General features: G+C 39.8%; 1 protein-coding gene across 1 annotated transcript in view; it reads left to right on the top strand.

The window, feature by feature from the left end:
- Positions 1-19126, top strand: part of gabbr2 (gamma-aminobutyric acid (GABA) B receptor, 2) — a 192090-nt gene that overhangs the window by 97829 nt on the left and 75135 nt on the right. Inside the window, exons 4-8 of the mRNA XM_044335736.1 lie at positions 1983-2153; positions 11067-11168; positions 16867-16932; positions 17325-17513; positions 18202-18444. Of these exons, the coding sequence (XP_044191671.1) occupies positions 1983-2153; positions 11067-11168; positions 16867-16932; positions 17325-17513; positions 18202-18444 (771 nt within the window). The remainder of the gene's footprint in view (positions 1-1982; positions 2154-11066; positions 11169-16866; positions 16933-17324; positions 17514-18201; positions 18445-19126) is intronic.

The raw sequence follows: 19126 nt of genomic DNA, 5'->3' as shown, positions 1-19126 counted from the left end.
ATTATACCAGCCGCACTGTGATTAATGAGTAGTGAAGATGTCTGGAAGTCGATAGAGGCTTAATGAGAAGATCACAGTCATCCATGAAGTTAGGAGGTGCTTGAACTCCTCAAGGCTTTAGCACACTTTTAGGAAATCTACTGGTGTACCTCTTGGTCTCGGTCAGAATTATAATATCCTTGTGTTGATCGCTATCATGAATCACAAGTTCTGCTTAATCTCTACAAAGTATGTAATTAACCCTGCACTGATTCATATCGCTCATTAAATTAACACAGATAGGACATTGAAAATAGAGCACGGTGTCTTATTACCTCAGCTCAGCTGTGAGGTAGCCTCAGAGCCGACGTGCCTAAAACATTCACTATGTTTCAGACATCTGCTCTGAATGTTATGCATGTTTTCAAATGCGGTTTGTCAAAGATGTCCGCACCACAGACGTGTCTGGACCTTTTCTTACATGCTCTGTCTTGAGTACAATTAATTGAGAAAAGATAGACTTAAGATAATTAAAAAAACAACAACCACAAGTTGGTTTTTATAGCATCCTACAAAGATAATACTCTGATGCTGCCAGTAACAGTTATTCATGAAACAATTTGAACCAAATATAAGAAGTGTGAATTAAACAGTAAAGTGACAGATTTTTATCTATTCCAGTGCAAGCTGGCTGTTGCATTGTACGCTGTACAGGCTAGCAAATTCTAATCTTAATGTAGAAATTAATTACAGCTATTTTTGCCTCTGGAGAAAATTAGTGACCTATTGTTAAAAATATGCTACAAAGTGGAAAAGAGAGAGAGAGCAAAGCTTGATTAGTATGGAAATGACAAATGAAAGGTGGGATGGGTGGAGAACAGTTGTGACTGTGGGTGGTGATGGTGTGTGTGTGTGTGTGTGTGTGTTTTGATAGAGGGAAGGCTTAATTCTTTATTATTTTAAAGATGCAACTGTGCAGTGGAAAAGCACCAAAGAGAATTACCACGCCAAAAACATGGTATAACCCCAATGGCATACAGATGTCGACACTCTCATGAACATGCTTTAACTATATTAATTGCTCAATTAATCATAACTGCTTTCACCAGACCAGTATCAGCTTAAGTTACACACTCAAACTTTTCCAACTATATTTCATTCAAGTGAGGGTATTAAAAGTTTGCCTTTCAAAGTTCTGTAAGAGTGTCTCTTTTTTGTGAACATGAATTGATTTACAGGAGTCGTGCTTCAGATGTGCTTAGGTTGCAGTGGTTGAACTGGATAATAGGTGTGTCTATAAAAGGCAATTAGTGTTTGAGGTTCAGCACATTTTATTCTTAGGTGTGTGTGTGTGTGTGTATGTGTGTGAAAGATGAATCAGATTCAAACTGCTTGAATATGATGAACGGAAATGCTTTTAACTTACCATCCATCTTACCATACAAAGATAAATCATATTGCTAAGCTGTTTTTCTCTCACCATCAAAACATCCACAAACACACACAAATAGGGACTCACACACATATTCATACTTCTAGACACACGCACACACATACATACACAGGCACAGTAGCCAGATCGAAAGGTCATGCATACAGGGGTCATCAATTCCACGCAGTATTTACAGATCTATTTACAGTTACACTTTGAAGGTGCTATGTTGCTGACATTTCAAATAATCTAAAAGAGTTGATTTTTCACGCACCTTTACACTATAAAAAATGTGTGTGTTGGTCACAACCATACTGCCATGGTTAAATTCCTGACATGACAGAAGCCACAAATGACCAAAGCAAGGACAGACCTGAGATCTGTCATGAGTGCATTAGTCTCAGTGACACAGTATACTATACAGTGCTACTGCACCAGCAGCTCAAGGGACTCCAGCATAATCTGACAGGCTGTTGCCAGGATTATTTATGACTGTAGTATTTAACCCTCACTGTTTTTCTCTTTTCTCTCTCTCCTTCTTATTCCTTCTTCTTATTCTCTTCTCTTCTAGTTGTCCTTTGCAGCAACAACCCCAGTTCTGGCGGACAAGAAAAAATACCCAAACTTCTTCCGCACTGTCCCGTCAGACAACGCTGTGAACCCAGCTGTGGTGAAGTTCCTGAGCTACTACAACTGGAGCCGTGTGGGAACCCTCACACAGGATGTTCAGAGGTTCTCAGAGGTGAGTCCCTCTTTAAAGAGCCTTCATTTTAAACTGTAAACTTTTGCAAAAGTTGCAAAAGGACCATGAGATAGTGTGGTGACATGCTACAGCCCAGAGAGCACACACAGGAAATGTAGACCACTCTTTATGTTTCCTGAATGATAGTAGGAATGACGCAAAGTGATTCTTCTCCATCTGAAAACTGCAACTTCAGTTTTCGATGTGCTGTTCCATGATTAGTTTGCTCATTACATCTACAGTATAAGGTTTCAAAGTCAGAGTCAGTGTTGGAAATGGCAGGAGAAATTCATACAGATAATTGTTTCTTTAGAAATGTAACATATATTCATGGTACTGTTTCATTAAAATATGCTGTTACTGTTCATCCTCCTGTGCTGTTATAACAATACATACCTCAACCAACTGGATTATTTGGAAGTTAACATTGCATGGTCAAACAGACTCACCACTTCTAGCTGAGAAAACAGAGATAATTGCACAATATTTATAATTAAGATGAAATTGACCCTTAAAAAAAATGATATTTCTTTATTGTGCATAAATACTGCATTTATAAAAGTTTCACAAGTCAAGAAAGTAGAACAGATACATGAATTTAAAACTGTAGCAGAGCAGTTAATGCTCATGTGCAGTAAATATTTAATAACATGGCTTTGTATTATCATCTTTGCCACACACAGTCCTGACAGAGAACCAGTAATATCCATTAGACATTTATTGACTGTGCTAAAATGGAAATAATGTGTTTACAGGTGGAGTTTTTAAGGTCAGTGTAGTTTTATTCATTCTAGTCTTAATAGTAGAAACTTTGTTGTGTCCTCAAGGTGAAGGTTAACTAAAATAAAAGAGTAAAAATACATTCTCAGACAGGGGCATGTACTGACACAGCCAGAGACTGAACAATGATTGGCAGTTGTTTTATTTTACCATTATCATTCAGATGATGCTAACATGATTTGAGTAGGTAGCAATCAATTAAATTTAACCGATTCTCCACTAGTTGACTGAATTAATGTCTTTCCACCCACGTGAAACTCCTTGTTGGATTCTGGGGGAAATGTGAATATTAACATTTTGAAACTGGAGCTTAATCCTTCCAGTTACACATCGTTTCATGTCTTCAGTAATGAATAAAAACAATTTGCTGGCTGCAAAGAATAAAAATTTTGTTTGCAGCCACTTTTGTGCCACGGATGAGAGCAGATGTTAGAGTACAGCTTTTGTAATAAATGAATGTTTACATATGAGATTTTGCTACATTATTCACTTACTACATTCCATCTGGTGTGTAGTTTTATGTCATTTTCCCCATTAAATAAGCAGAAAGCACGATTCAGCTTAAATTACTAGTGCTGGGAGAAGTCAATTGTGGAAAGATGAAGAATATTATCTGTGTTGACTCAGCACTCGTAGCTAACTCTCTCATGACATTGTTGGCAATGAAATTCATCTTAAAGCTACAGGACTCATTTCCGAAGTTGTGCTAAGTTGGATTTTAAACAGGAACAACTGGTGACACAAACATACTGCTGTTTGTGGGAGGGTTGAATATAAAGGAAACACACCGATTTGTCATGCCTCAAACTGGTGGTATGGACATTATGTCACATAGGCAACAGAGGAACATTCAATTAAAAAAAGCGATGTCAGAGGTATTGAAAGCAGGAATTTGAGAAACATATTGTGAGCTCTTGCCTCGAGGCCCTGGTTGAAAACAATCTGCTCAGCAGCTGGAGGTGGGAGGTGTGTGTATGTGTGTGTGTGTGTGGGAGAGGGGCGGTGGGGAGGGGGGGTGGTATAAGAAGTCTCACTGCAAATCTCAGAGAGCCCAAATCCCTTTATCTCTCCCCTCCGGAAAGCGCCAAGGGGCTTAGGACGGGAGGAAGACGGACGGCCCGATTCAATCAACCTGCCACAAGATTGGCCTCTAATCCTGATTTACAAATATGCAAGCATCGCTTCCACACTTCATGATTCGAACAATATTCTGTCAAGTTCAGAGCGGTTTTTTGGGGCAGCGTGAAGCAAGACAAATGGCGGATGAGATGCGAAGTAGTAAATGTTGTTTGGATATCCCCAAATAGGAAATAATGTAACAAAAAAATGCATTATGAGTCTCTCCATTAACTTCTTATACAGCGAACACTGCTCCATTAGGTTAGACAGTGTATTGTCTACATGAAGGTACACTGGTATCAGGGCTAAGATGATTATTTTAGAATGTCATCAATTGTGAATTACCTAATTACACTGTGTCTTATGATACTGTGATTTTTAGAATAGCCAATGTACTCCTACTTCTTTAATTTTAGAAATGCTGGAGCACAAGAGAAGTTTTTAACACACCATCAAAGTAGAGTATAGTGCTGCAGAGTCACTGCACGAGTGGGCTGCACTGGTCGGAAATCCTGTGCAAATCCCACTGTACTTCTATCATAGACTTGTTGAGTCTACACATGTAACTGTATTACTATAAAACAATATAAATAAGAAAAAAACAGGCATTACATGATTTAAATGATTAGGTACTTTCTCAACTATCGTATTTGGATTCAGGAACATTTTTAATATATAAAGTAGTGCTGTATTTACTGGACAGTATGCATGTGTGTATATCTGCGCATGCACACTTGCATTAGCATAATGACTATACTATTGACAGTGTTGTCATCTCCTCCACCTTTACATTTTCCTTTCTCTTTTTCACTCCCTGTCATACTATATCTCTCTCCTACTGATCTGCTGTGCTGTTTCCCAGGGAGACTGCTTGCAAGGTTAATATTATGTAACACTTGTTAAGGATTCAGTGAGCAGCATGCACACCATGCACGCACACACACACACACACACACACAAACATACAGTACGGTGTCCCCTGGGACTGTAACCTGTAAGCTAAAGCCAGCTCGTCACTTCTATTTATAGGCACCATTGAAACACACACACACACACACACACACATCCTTTTTGTGGATGCACACTGATGTTCCATTAATGGGAGGTTTGTGGTTTATTGTAGTGTGAGATGAGAATGAGTAAAGGCCAGGTATTTGCTAATATGAAGGTGCGTGTCCATACTACATACACACACACAAACACAGTACACATACACACACACAGCAATCAACATTATTGAGATTGCCAGGAAAACAGGGCTCACCCAGGAACACAACAGCCATCATAAGTCAGTCAGATGACAAACCTGACTGAGAGCAGGATTAGGAATCTGTCCTTTGCCTGGAACCCTTTGAGCTCAAGTGTTTAATTACACTATGACCACTGATAAATCTAGCAGAAGTGTCTGTCTCCACATCCACCCTCTTAAAAAATACTTAATTGTTAAACTTTGATCATGCATTTCATGATTTTTCTGTTGCATTCAGTTGGTGTTCGCTATCATGTGTGGTGTGATGCAAAACAGCCATGTAATGTTTTTTAAATTCCTCTCCAGAATGACTCATTCATGTCATTGTACAATGCATGTAAAGCCATGAGAGACTGTCATCAGGCTGTGGTGCAAGCATTTGTCACGCTAGTTAGTATAAGCACTTGACCGGCATTATACTCTGAACTCCGGGATTTGCATGCCGATTTTATGTCGATGTAGCTCACAGTATGAGAGACAGATGTGTGCAAGGACCTGTCACACTGCCACGTTTGTAAAACCCAAAGTTCTATTGTCTCCTGGCTGTAAATCTACAGGTTTAGATAGCTCACACATACAGATGGAATGATAAAAAAAGCACCTGCTAACATTCTGGTATGTATGTAATAAAGACACACATAGACATACGCGTACACGTAGTCACACCCGTCACTGCAAAGGGGCTTCACACTGTGAACATGCCTGGGAACGATGTGTTAATGATTTGAGGTTAAACCACCGCAGACTGTCTTGCAGTGTCACACTGGTACCATCTGAATCATCAAAAGCTACCTACTTACTCTGCATCAGGGCACTTACTCTAGTCTCTCTACAGCACACCTGCCTGAAGGGAGCGATTTATATTTGTTTAGTAAGTGTATTTCTTTGATTGCTAGTGGCAAGATAGAGTTTGTGGATTGATTTGAATGAAGCTCAGTGCACCCACTGTAAATTGAGATCAGATACGAAATGTGTGACTGCAAAGTTTTAAGTCTTACAAATAACAGAGCTCAAAAAATCTTAAAAATAATTAATTAGAAAATGAATGTGCAACTATTTTGATCAATATATGGTTTGAGTATAAAATAAAATAATCTTTAGTGACAAAATATGCAACTAGATGCAACAATTTAATGAACAACAGTGGATTTTGTTACGATTACACGAGCACACTGCTGTACTCCCAGTGCATTTAAAAACCAATCAATGCCAACTACAATATTTATGACATAAGAATATTAAAAACAAATGCAACTGAATAATCCAAGTTCTGATTAACAATTTAAAGTGTTTACTTATCTACATCAAGCTTCTAATTTTGTTCCAATGCTGAGAAAGTATATGACCTTGTACCCCCTACAGACAGTACACTCATATTTTACACACAAAACACAGTCAGATATGTAGTTGTACTAAATATGCCATGCTCCAGGCCACAGTCTGTGAAATGGAAGACAGCATCTGCATGCCATGTAGGTGTGAGATGATACACCATCCTGTCATATACACCACAAAGAGAATCACAGGTTATCCCTCAACTTCCTCAGCTTGCCAATTCATCTTCATCTAGTTTCAGGTGGTATATGTTTGTGTGTGTGTGTGTGTGTGTGTGTGTGTGTGTGTGTGTCTTTGTGTTTGCAGACAAAGACATTCTGCATATAAATAGAATCATATTGTGTTAATGTCCTTTCTAAACACTGGTGCATTACACACATCTAACTGAGTGCATCTGACAGTCATTTTGTCCATCATGTGTAGGTGTGTACTTTGTTTGTTTGTGTGTTTGAATGTGTGTGTGTGCACATGCATGGTGAAGTGCAGTAGGATTATTTCTCCTCTGCATTTGCTTCTGGGGATTCCCAGGCTGCCCCAAACAATGGAGGATGTTTTTGTTACACAGGAAAGCCGCTCACTTTTCCCCTCCTACCATCCCTCAATCCATCTGTCCCCCTCCCCTTCATCTCTCTCTTGCTCTGTGTAACACACTCAGTCCACCAGAACGCAGATACATTTGTCCTTTTTTGTCTCAGTGGAAGAAACACAAAATTTGCAAGCAGCTTTAATTTAAGTGCAAAGGCCCTAGCATCGGAGGGAGCGGCAGCCGTGGTCAATATAAAGATAATTATTATTTATATAACACTTTTCATACAGGGGATGTAGCTCAAAATGATTTACAATTAAATGAAGAAACAAGGAAATAAATTAAAAAAGGCAAATTAAAACAAGTACAAATACTGCACGATAAAACCAAGCAATCAAATAAATAACAAACCAGAGAAGCAGCAAATAGCAAGAACAGGTATGCTAAGAACAATAAAAAATGTAAAAGATAAGAATAATACAAAGGAAGTGACAGTTAGTTAAAAGCAATATTGAATTAATATGTTTTCAATTGTCCTTTAAAAATGTTCACAGAGTTTGCACTTCTTATATCCTTGGGCAGGGAATTCCATAGTTTTTGTGCATAGTTAAAAAAAGGCTGAGCTGCCAATTTTCTCGTTTGTGTGATAGTTTGTATTTAAAAAACCAGCAGCAGAAGATCTAAGATGCCTTGAAGGATTATAAAATGACAAAGAATTAGTAATGTAGTAAAGTAGTTAAAAGCCTGGCGGCAGAGTTCTGGATTAATTGTAGTTTGTCAATTAATTGTTTTGGAAGACCGATGTAAAGAGCATTACAGTAGTCTAATCTACTTGAAATAAATGGATGAACACATTTTTTGGCATGTTGTTGGGATAGGAATGGCCGCAGCTTTGCAATATTTCTTAAATAAAAGAAAGCTGCTTTGGTCACCCTCTTCTGAGATTATCTGAGATTTAAAATTGAAGTCTGAGTGGACAATGTAAAGTCAAGTTACAACAACTTCCTCTTTCATGGCGAAACATGCAAATTTTCTGCTCCACCACGGCAATGGTGTTCCACAAAAACACAAAAGCTTTGCAATTTGGCATTGTGAAGGTCTTGAGATTTTGATGACCAAATTTGAGGTGGGCCTGTTGAATCCTCTAGGAGGATTTCCAAAAAGCTCCATACCTGTAAAGTGCCTAAAATTACTTGTTGTCACATGACCTATGACATCATTGTTCGACTATTCCGTCACAATTTAACGTCACATTATTCTGAGGGTTATACCAACCAAATTTCAAATGAATGTGATAAACCCTCTATCAGGAATTCAAAAAAGTTTGAATAAATACAGGAAAAACGCACAAAATTCAAAATGGCTGACTTCCGCTTGGGCTAAGCTAATGAAAGCCAGTGTTAAATATATCCAAAATGATGAGAGCAACATGTGTACCAAAGTTTGTGAATATCGGAGCAACTTTATCCCAACTACGGCCTGCCACGCATGAAGGGGCTATGGAGCTTGCTGGCCACACCCGAGCCCAATCACTACAGAACTTTGCAGTTTCTGCCAGTTCTGATGTGTATATGCCAATTTTGGTGACTTTTGTTCATCCCAAGCCCCTCAAAAACGCAATGGCGATGAAGAATAATAATCTCTACAAAGGGCCTTCTTCTTAGAGGTGAATTGCTTTGTGTGTCAGACCTTGTGTTATTGTCATATATTTTAGTGAGTGGGTGTATCTGCATAGCATAAGTTACATATCTCCATATGCATTGCCTTATGTGATTTATGCTTGTTATCCCATCCACCTGTGTGCTTGTCACTCTACCACACCTCGTCAAACACCGGGCTAACCAGCTGCCATCCCTCTCTTGCCACGAGCTAGTTTCCATTTAGCATGGCAGCAGTCAAGGCCTTTTAGATCAACGCTCAACACAACAGGACGTTGTACCTTGTCCAGACCACCAAGCCAATTGTTCCTCAAGAGCAAAACCTGGTTGTATTGATCCATTCCAGCACTCCCTGTTGTTTCAGCTCAGTGAGCAGTACATCAGAGGGAATGTTTGTACAGGAGTGAGTGATGTACAGAGTGATTTAGAGCTCCCTCCAGGGTACCAGAGGAGGAGGCGATTATGACAGCAGACATTTAGAGACATAAGGGAAATAAGGTTGAGGTTGTTCAGATTCATTGATTTTTAGATGGCAACAATCTTCTAGTTGATTACACGAAATAGTTGTAATGACTCATTTTAGCTGCAGTAGCAATAGTGGTGATAATTGTGTTAGCATTAGTGGTAGCAGTCATGGTTACATATCCCTTGGGTATATTAACTGCCCTAACTACGCTGCAGCTATTTGTGAAGTAATACTCTCCCTGAAATCTATCTTCTGAGTATGAAACCCTCACAACCTGTAGCCTTGGAAAGTGGAAGTTTATAGCAAGAAAAAGACTTTGGACAGCTTGAATCTACAGTTTTTTTGTGGCACAAGTATTAAAATGTCCATAGAAAATCTTCAAAACACTCCTTCAGCATAATCCTCTTCTCTGCTGTCCGTCTGTATACTCAACTGTTCTCTGCAGTCATACTTTTTGTCAAAGTACGGCTAAATACAGTGTTTGCCAGTCTCGGTGTCGCCTTCCTTCTTTTTCTGAAACTCCACTGGAAGCATACGCTGCAGGAGAGCTTTGAGAAGTTTCTGTGGACGCTTTGATGCTTTTCCTCTGTCACGGCAACCTGTCATTATAAATAATATGGATTCAAGTTGACCAAAGCCTCTGTTTTCTGTCAATAAGGAAACAAACTTTTCAGAGCCATATCTCCAGCCAAATATAGATTCTGGGTTGAGTAGTGTGCAGCGTTTCCATGTATGTAAATCTGACTGTTATTTGTGAATATGTATTTAAAGCCATATAGGACACATAAATATGAAAACACGCTATGGGCACGCAAGCTCATTCACAGACAAATACAGAGCAAACACACAGGCCCTTCCTTTGTTACAGTTGCTGTAACATGTCTTTGCAAATAGAGCTTGGCATGCCCTTTTGAGTGGGCACACTCTCTGATGTCACAACATAGCCCCTGATGCCAAGCTCTCGGGTGGGGGTGTTAGGGCCACAGGGCATGGCCAGAGGATATCAGGAAAATTCGGCCAAAGAAAGAGGAGGAGAGGTCAACTGTGAACCTCAGAGTGCAGGAAGACATTTTGACTTTATAACACAGGTGTAACTGATAACATTAATAACGGCTGCATTCGGTTTAGGTGTTCCTGTGCCAGGATCCTGGTACTATGCGTGCTGGCTGACTGGCATGCCTTACTGGAACATCTATATGGAACCTGAGCCACTTTTAATGTTATTCGTTACACCTGTGCTTTTCCTTTTTTGACATGTCAAAATGTCTGCTGTGAAATCTAAAGTTGTAGCTTAAAGGATAGAAGCCAGAGGGATGAATCACAGCATGTGTGTTTGTGATGAGAGAGAGCTATGATAAACCACCTCAAGCTCACCATCACGGTGGGGTACCTGCTCCATTCTACTACATCTCTGATCCCATTACTCACCATACCACTGAATCAATACATCAAAGCAGACGTACAGCTGCTGCAGATACGTCTACAGTACTCAACATATGTCTTTTTTTTTTTTTTTGTCAAGCCTATGATAACCAGTTGTGATCTTTTAAAGCGTACAGTTGTGCTTTCACTGTGACAAATGCCAATGAATATTGTCAGTGTTACAACTCCACATTAGACAGAGTGAGTCCAATCAAAATGATGGCGGTTTTGATGTCTTCAGTCGCCAATGTGTCCTTGTCATGCTGAAATGTCAAGCTGCCTGTCTTTCTGTCACTTTTTTTCATTCACAATTTTACCTTCTCTCTGTTTCTCTTCCCTTTCATGCTCTCTCTCTCAGGTGAGGAATGACCTAACTAGTGAGCTGGAGAAAGCAAACATTCAAATCGCAGATACAGAAAGTTTCTCCAACGACCCCTGTGTTAACGTCAAGAAACTCAAGGTAAGTGGTTTTGGGAAATACTGGAATACAGCTGTGATCTTTAGAAAAACTACACAGTTAAAATGAGAATAGCCTAAAAATAAACACTACTATGTGAGTATGTAAAATGTGCTAAAACTTTTTTTGTGACATATCAAAATTATGACCAGTCTTGACTGACTAAACTGATACAAGGTCAATTTTAATTCATATTATATTACATACATTGAATAAATAGGGTTTGATTGATTTTAATGTCACATTTACTACAGTTTTTAATTCTGTATTGTGTTTGAGTTAATGCCATCCAAACTAAATCCTAGACAATTAATAATTTATCCAAGAATTGTCTCCTGGGCAGAGCGGAGTAGCTCTCATTGAGATTAATGGAGCCCTGATGAGTATACAGTAATGGCCAGGGGGGGTAAGGTGAACTCTAATGACCTGCACTGACTAATAGATGTTTTAAGGACATATACATACATTTACAAACATGATTCTTTTTTCCTCCTCTCCTCTCCTCTCCTCTCCTCTCCTCTCCTCTCCACTCCTCTCCTCTCCTCTCCACTCCTCTCCTCTCCTCTCCTCTCCTCTCCTCTCCTCTTCTCATGTTTTAACATGGATGGTTGAAGAGATTTTGCTTGGATAAAGCAATAAATCATGAAATTCCAAACTAAATGCAGTCACATGTAATAGTTAAATTATCTAAACTACCCCTAGAGGCAATAAGAGATGCATTTGGCCTCATTTACCAGTTGTCAGCAAAGTATCTCAGTAGCATATACGGTGTACAGAAGGAAACATTATCAGTGGAAGTTAAACATGATTTTAGTGACTGGTGAGCTTAACATGTAATGTACAAGATGTCAATTTCAATGGGAATAAATATATTTTGATTATATGATATGATTATTTTGATTTGACTAGAAGTGACATGCATGGCACAGTGAGGATGGAAGCGAGGGAGACAGAGAAAGGGAATAGATGTTGGAAGTGAGGAGAGTGGAGATGCGATAGAAAGCGTTCCGATGTGCGACCAGGAGATATGACGTATGCAAGATGGAGCGGGTCGAAAGAATCGCAACAGAGAGATGATGAGACAGAGGGATAGAGAAGGAGAAGGAAGCTAAGCTGTCTCTCCTATGTGTAACTCTGCATGTTGAGGCATTTTAATGACATTTTAAGCTGACACCATCCTTCCTTGATCAACTCTAAATATGCAAATCACAGTGTCGCCTCGAAAGCTTTTCAGAACGTTTGGATGGGGTGGGCGGGGGGGCCTCTGACACCCTAATGGTCTGTTTCCCGCTCATCTCGCAACAGTGGTTTGCTATCTTCACGACAGCTACGTAATATGATGAGGTAGAGGCTGACACAGATTTTGTTTTAAAGACTGATCTTTTTTTGGGTTGTGTGAGCGATTGTGTGTGTGCAGAGTGTGTGTGGGACGAGAGGGATGAGGGGGCGGGGTAAGGGGGCTGTGGCGTCACTGTGTGATCCACAAATAGAGCTCTAACCACTGTGATATTCCAGCTGGAATATTCAAAATGCAGACAGGCATCGCTGCTGTGGGCGTTGAAGAAGCCTTTTAATATTTATCTGTCGCTCTCTGTACTTTTCTCTTCATCTCTTGTTCTCAGTCTCGAGTTCTCTGTTTATTTTACTGGACAGGATGACAAAACAACATCAGAACACAAAGGCACACTTCCACACGCACACTTATCTTCTAATCTATGTAACAATTTACTTGAGTTTTCCTCAATTTAACTTATAAAGTATATAAGCAGAAATTCAATAGATCAGGGCACCTTATAGTTTTTGTTACTGAAGGACAATTAGGGGAACTGGAGGGCCACATGGGGAAAAATTGTGGTGGTCTAAGTTTTGCGATGCACTACTTTAGAGTCATTTGCCAAACATTGTCGAATTCACAAGCTTAACACATCAATGCACCACTCTTCACCAGCGTATCAAATCACTGTGAATGTCTATTGTCTAAAGGAGCACTGATATCCATATCCTCTACCATGACCACAACAATATGCTAATGTTTAACACATACAAAGGTAACTGTATATTTGCCATGTCTATAAAAATAAAACCCAGGTTGTAAACAATACTTAATCTTTAATGTACAATATTTTGCATGCTACCATTTTACTGCAGAAACTGGGCCTCATGCAAGAATACTGAGGTGAAAATGAGATTTACTTGGACGAGTGTTCCAAGTCAGATTTACAAGAATGTTGTTGCTGCACAAGCTTGCCGTAAGTCACTCGTTTCAGGCTGATGAATGTCAACTGTTCCTGAGAAGGCGTGCGTTGGAGAGATTTCATCATTAGCAAAATCAATGCCTCTAAAATTGCCATATAAGGTGACGTATTCCTCTCTGTTTGTGGGCAGGTTTCATTCACAAAGATGTTTCCAAAGAATAAGAAGAATTTCAGTCCTGCCGTTGCCAATCAGCAGACAAAAACTAATGTCATTAGTGCAACTAATGGTATTAGAGGCACCGAAACAATTATTAGTACAGCTGCCAACGATGTGTCATCAGAGCAGTGCTGTACTGTGACTGAAATAAAGAGGGAATGGTTTGACATGAAGTTAGATGCTAAAAAACATCAATCTAAAGCAAAGCAGTCCATGACTAATATGAGAGGCAGTCAAGGGATGTGACGGTCACAGAGATATTAGACGAGTACGTGATGTTACACTGGCAGGTGCATCAGAGGTAAATACTGGACAAAGAGACCTGCGTAAAGATCCTGAGGCAGCTGTAGAGAAATCATGACTTCTACGAAGAAAAATTCCAAGAATGAGAAATTTGTTGAATGCCACAAATTCTCTTAAATAAATTGTGCATGCCGCTGCTTCTTGCGTGAGGCGCATGGCCTTGTGGACTCCCAGACATACTGTAGAGCATCAGCTCAAAACAAATGATTTGCACTGATAATGTCATTATAGGGTTTTCCATTTCAGATGGTCTTTTTATTGATAATATCATCAGAATGGCTTGTGCTGTTCCTGGGGTGAGGAGTGTTTTCCTGGCTCTCTTTTCAAACTGATAAAGCACCTCTGCTGCTCCAAATCCCCAAATAGCACAGAGTTGCAGCAAGAATCTCTCACTGCAGACATTAAACGCATAGACCTCCTCCCATCCAGCTTTAAGGACCAGTCCAAGCAAAATTCCAGTTCTGAGACTTCAAATACTTTTCACATTGTGTTGAGTTTGTTCTCAATCGCAGGAATCCTAACATAACGTTAACATTATTTGAGGGACTTTCATTTTGAAGGTAGCAGCCTGTTAATTTCAGTTCAGACCGTAATGTCAGCTCCATGGTCATAACAGTATTGATTAGTAGTCAAACACGCACACAGATCTATCCTGCGAGTGTATGCACTTGATCACGCATGTAGGGCATAGCACACTCGCTGCACAGTAATCATCACAAACAGCAAGGGGGGTGGGGGGTGGCGGGGTATAAACAACACATTGCCCAGTCTAGAAATCACATCTCTCACAAGCTCATAAAAGACCATCATTAGTAGTGTGTGTGTGTGTGCCGTCACGGTGCCTGATTGGGGTTATGAGGTACAACATTACTCAAACCATTATCACATATAAATCACCATCATAAAGTTACAAACAACCTTGTCATGGAGAAAGCAGTCAAGGCTGCCCTTAATACTACCCTCTTTTAGAACAATTATTGTTATGGTTATATAAAAGCTCGAGCAATGTGGGTAATTTGGGGACCTGTAGTGCCCCCAGTCCGTTTGTAATGCACAAACACAACACACTCACTCATGCCCTTGCCTACAACTACACAGTCTCTTCATGTTGTTGCCAGGCAGACCAGAATTTATACCGGGGCTGTGGTCCTTAGCCATAGCTGGAGTCATTTGGGTCAAGTGCCTTTCCTCCAGGGAAGAGCAATGTTATTGAGCAGCCACCGGCATTTCACACACGTACACACACACACACACACACACATGAATGCAAGACTGCACCCCAGAAAAGTTCAGAGTTGTTACCTTCTTGCACATCGACACACACGTTGTGACAGTGCCAGAGCAGTGGAACAACACTGAAGGCTTCATACAAAAGACTCACTTAAATGTCCCAGCATGCTCTTTGGCTCTGATGAGAAACCACCAGAGAAGTCATTTGTTTTGTTTTTTTCTTGAGCTACCCAGCTTCCTGAAAGCTTTCATACTCTGCAGTGTGAGTGTGCATGTGTCTGTCCCATACACAATGCTGTATAGATGGTTTTGTGACGAAATCTCGGAGCTGCTATAGAATTCGGAAGGCAGGTAGTACATTTGCATTTAAACATCTGGCTAGCTAGCTATCTTGCCCTGGTGGGTAGATCTGTGTCCAATCGCCTTAAGGAATTGGAATTTAGATGACAGTGATTGGTCCCCTCTGATCTGTGGATACATGACATATGGTAGAAAGTGCCTGAGGGAGGAAGGACTTCATGAACTGTACTCGTAATGGTTTGTCATCATCCAGAATAAAAACAGGACAGGGCTCGGTGAAATTACAGCCGGTGTGTTTGTCACTTTTATTTTGATTTAAGTTCAACCAGAGTGAGTATTGAATTTTGTGTGTAATGTTTCAAAAGGGCCCTGCTTGAAGTCAGCAGTACCACAGAAAGGTTTGAATGTATGGCTTTCTGTAATGTATAGTGTTTTCAGCTAATCGATAAAATATGGAACCGGATGAAAACTGGATGTAGCGGTAAAGTATACAACATTGCAGTAAAAAACACATTTAGTATCAAGTATGTTTTCCAAAAGGATAAGAATCATATTACAAGATGACTGTTGTTGACAGATACAGAAATAATACAGTAGGTCATTTAATTAAATGAGGTGCAATAATGTTATTAATGTTGTCAGTCAATCAAACCTGACCTTCTAGATTTGGTGCTCAGGGCTCTGCCAGGGCCACATAAGAGCTTTATGACAGACTCGCATGCATCACACATCACCTCCAGCTGTGGTGACCAGATGTAGATTCATCAAACCTGTGTCAGTATTATTGGATTAGATTGGGGCAATTTTGTTGTGTGAGTGTTTGTGATCATCTGCTTATGTGCATATGTATGTGTGTGTGTGTGTGTGTGTGTGTGTGTATGTCTGTTTGTACTATACATATGTGTGTTCACACTAAATGACAGACTGTTGGCCCCAGAGCCCTCCACCCGGGCAATCTGAATTATTTACAGTCAATCACCAAGCCATGTGCTTCGAATCGCCATGTAAATTTGTGTTCTCCGGCCTGGTTGGCAAGGAAGGGAATTCTGCCCTCAATGATAATGTTGACACTTTGGCCGACACTGATGAGATAGACATAGTGATGAAAATACAGTACATGCAACATGACCGTTCATTTTTTAATAAAGAGTGATGTGATGGAGGCATCGAAACAAAGATACTGATCCAAAATCAGGGTAAAGAACTACTTTCTTTGATAGAAATGCCCAGTATGTATTGCCAGGGAGTCACAATATCACAATAAAAAGCTTGCACAGTGTAATGAACACTGGACTACTGTTATATATGCAGCTTCACATCATACACATTTTACACTGCATAGTACCTTAAATTTATTGTATCATTGTATGTACAGCATGTGAGTATTATGCTAAAAAAGGTTTTTTTTTGCAGATTTGCCATTCACATAACAATGTTTCATCCTTTGTTCTTTCAGGACAATGATGTGAGAATCATCATTGGCCAGTTTGATGAGAACTTGGCCTCCAAAGTCTTCTGCTGCGTAAGTCCTCAGGCTACATTCATAACTGAAATCTCAACTTTTCCAATGCTGTCTGTCAGTATCTTGCCAAAAAATACAATACAACTGGTGCAGTGCTAAATTGAACATAAGATTGGAACATGATGTGATCTGGTTTATGGGAATGCTGTGAATATGTAATAGTCCACTGTAGTTAAATTCCTCACTTAGCTGTTTCAGGTCATGTAATTTGGGCTTTAGATGTACTGGGTTATGCTTTACGCTTTGGGCTCAGTTCATATTTTAGACTCCAGCCTCTAGTTTTGGATAGACAGCAGCTCACATTAGACAAAAGTAATTCCTAAAGTTAAAGTAATCTCCATATATTATACTATATATCCTGCTTCAAGCTCAATTTCTTCTACCCCTCCTAGGCGTATAACCTGAACATGTTTGGCAGTAAATACCAGTGGATAATCCCCGGCTGGTACCAGGGCAACTGGTGGGAACAGGCCAACAGCACCAACTGCACCACCAAGAAGCTGCTCACAGCCATGGAGGGATACATCAGTGTGGACTTTGAGCCGCTCAGCGCTCGACAAATCAAGGGCATCTCTGGCAGGGTGAGTGCCAGAAAAATGTACATGTTGTTAGCAAGTAATTTAAGGTGATATGAGATTTGAAGAGGTTTAATTAAGACAGGTGAGAAAAATCTACAGTACCAGTAAGGTAAATATCATTAAATAAATAAAGAATTTTGCTCCATTGGCATGTTGACTGATTGGTAGCTAGCCGTTTGGTAGCCATATTAGACTATTCGTGGAATTTATGGTGTACATAATTACAGCCTGAGGTAAAGTACAAGTGAACTACAAGTGAAATATTTTTTGTCTGTTTTGTCTGAAGTAAATTGTTTTCATTTTGTGTTGTGTGATTGTAACATTCCTTTCACTGCTACCTGAAGTTTTCTTGTGACTGTATTTGAGAGCATCTGTTGTAAGTGTTGTGTTATTGTGCTCAGAAGAATCTGTGGCTACATCAGAGAACTTTGTTCCCAAAAAGGCATCCTAGATGCATGTTTTTAAACCACAGATCTCAACCAAAATCAATCATGGGGTTTGTTTTCACATTAAACTACCCATACCCAACACAGGAGCATTGATTCTAAAACAGCCTTATTTCCAGTAACTTTGTATCTCAAATTATGTGCCAAATAATCCATTCTCCTTGGATCAAGTAACACCAATAAGAGTTTATCTGAAATAAAAAACTTTAAAAAGTAGGGTTTTTTTTCTCTTACCTCTTTTTCAGACCCCTAGGGAGTATGAGAAGGAGTACAGCCAAGAGCTGCGGCAGAAAGGTGTGGAGTCCAGCAAGTTTCATGGCTTTGCCTACGATGGGATCTGGGTCATTGCTAAAACATTTACCCGAGTGATGGAACTGTTACGGATCAAACAACGGCAAAACACCTTTCACAACTTCACAGTGGATGACCGCGAAGTGGGAAAGATGGTGCTGGACGTCATGAATGAGACCAACTTCTTCGGTGTGACGGTAAGTTATGGGACAGATTGAGATTTTTAAAGAAAACTGTATAAACATTACGCAAAATGAGATTGCAGTCCGACATGTTTGAAGTTGAATTTGGGTTTTCTTTGACTTTACTCGCTTTCATACTGTAAATGGAGCCACTGGTCTGTGCAGAGTTAAGATACGGGAACACAAGGATACTTTCCAGACACTCACACACAGTACATGTACATGCAGGCATGTAAAGGTTTTGGTGATGAGACACATATAGTGAGAAAAATTCATACATATACAGCATATACAGACACAAACATTGTTTAAAGCAACATGACCAGAATGCTATCAAATATGTTGTCACTGATGAAGAAGCATCTTTTTGGGTTAATTAAAATATCTAGCTCCAAGTGTTTATGCATGCAACACTGTATGTACAGACGTGTATATGCACTGTGTTTGTATGGAGTTGGCAAATGTCAGAACAACACATAGAGGCATTAATTACTGCTCTGTTAGGCTGGAAATTGTTTGCATAGAAGGTTACTTAGCTATCTTTGTCTCTACATGAAGCCTAAAGTGATATCATTTGGTGCTGCCGACTCACTGCAGTGCATTCAAGATTGATCCTGGTGGCTATGCTAGCAACATGCTGTGCGTGTGTGTGTGTGTATTTGTGTGTGCATGCGCGCATGCATGCTCATTCTCTCAC

Source organism: Thunnus albacares, chromosome 19, assembly GCF_914725855.1.
Source record: "Thunnus albacares chromosome 19, fThuAlb1.1, whole genome shotgun sequence".
NCBI lineage: Eukaryota > Metazoa > Chordata > Actinopteri > Scombriformes > Scombridae > Thunnus > Thunnus albacares.
The sequence above is the reverse complement of the archived record's forward strand: the minus strand, read 5'-3'. Positions and strand labels throughout refer to the sequence as shown.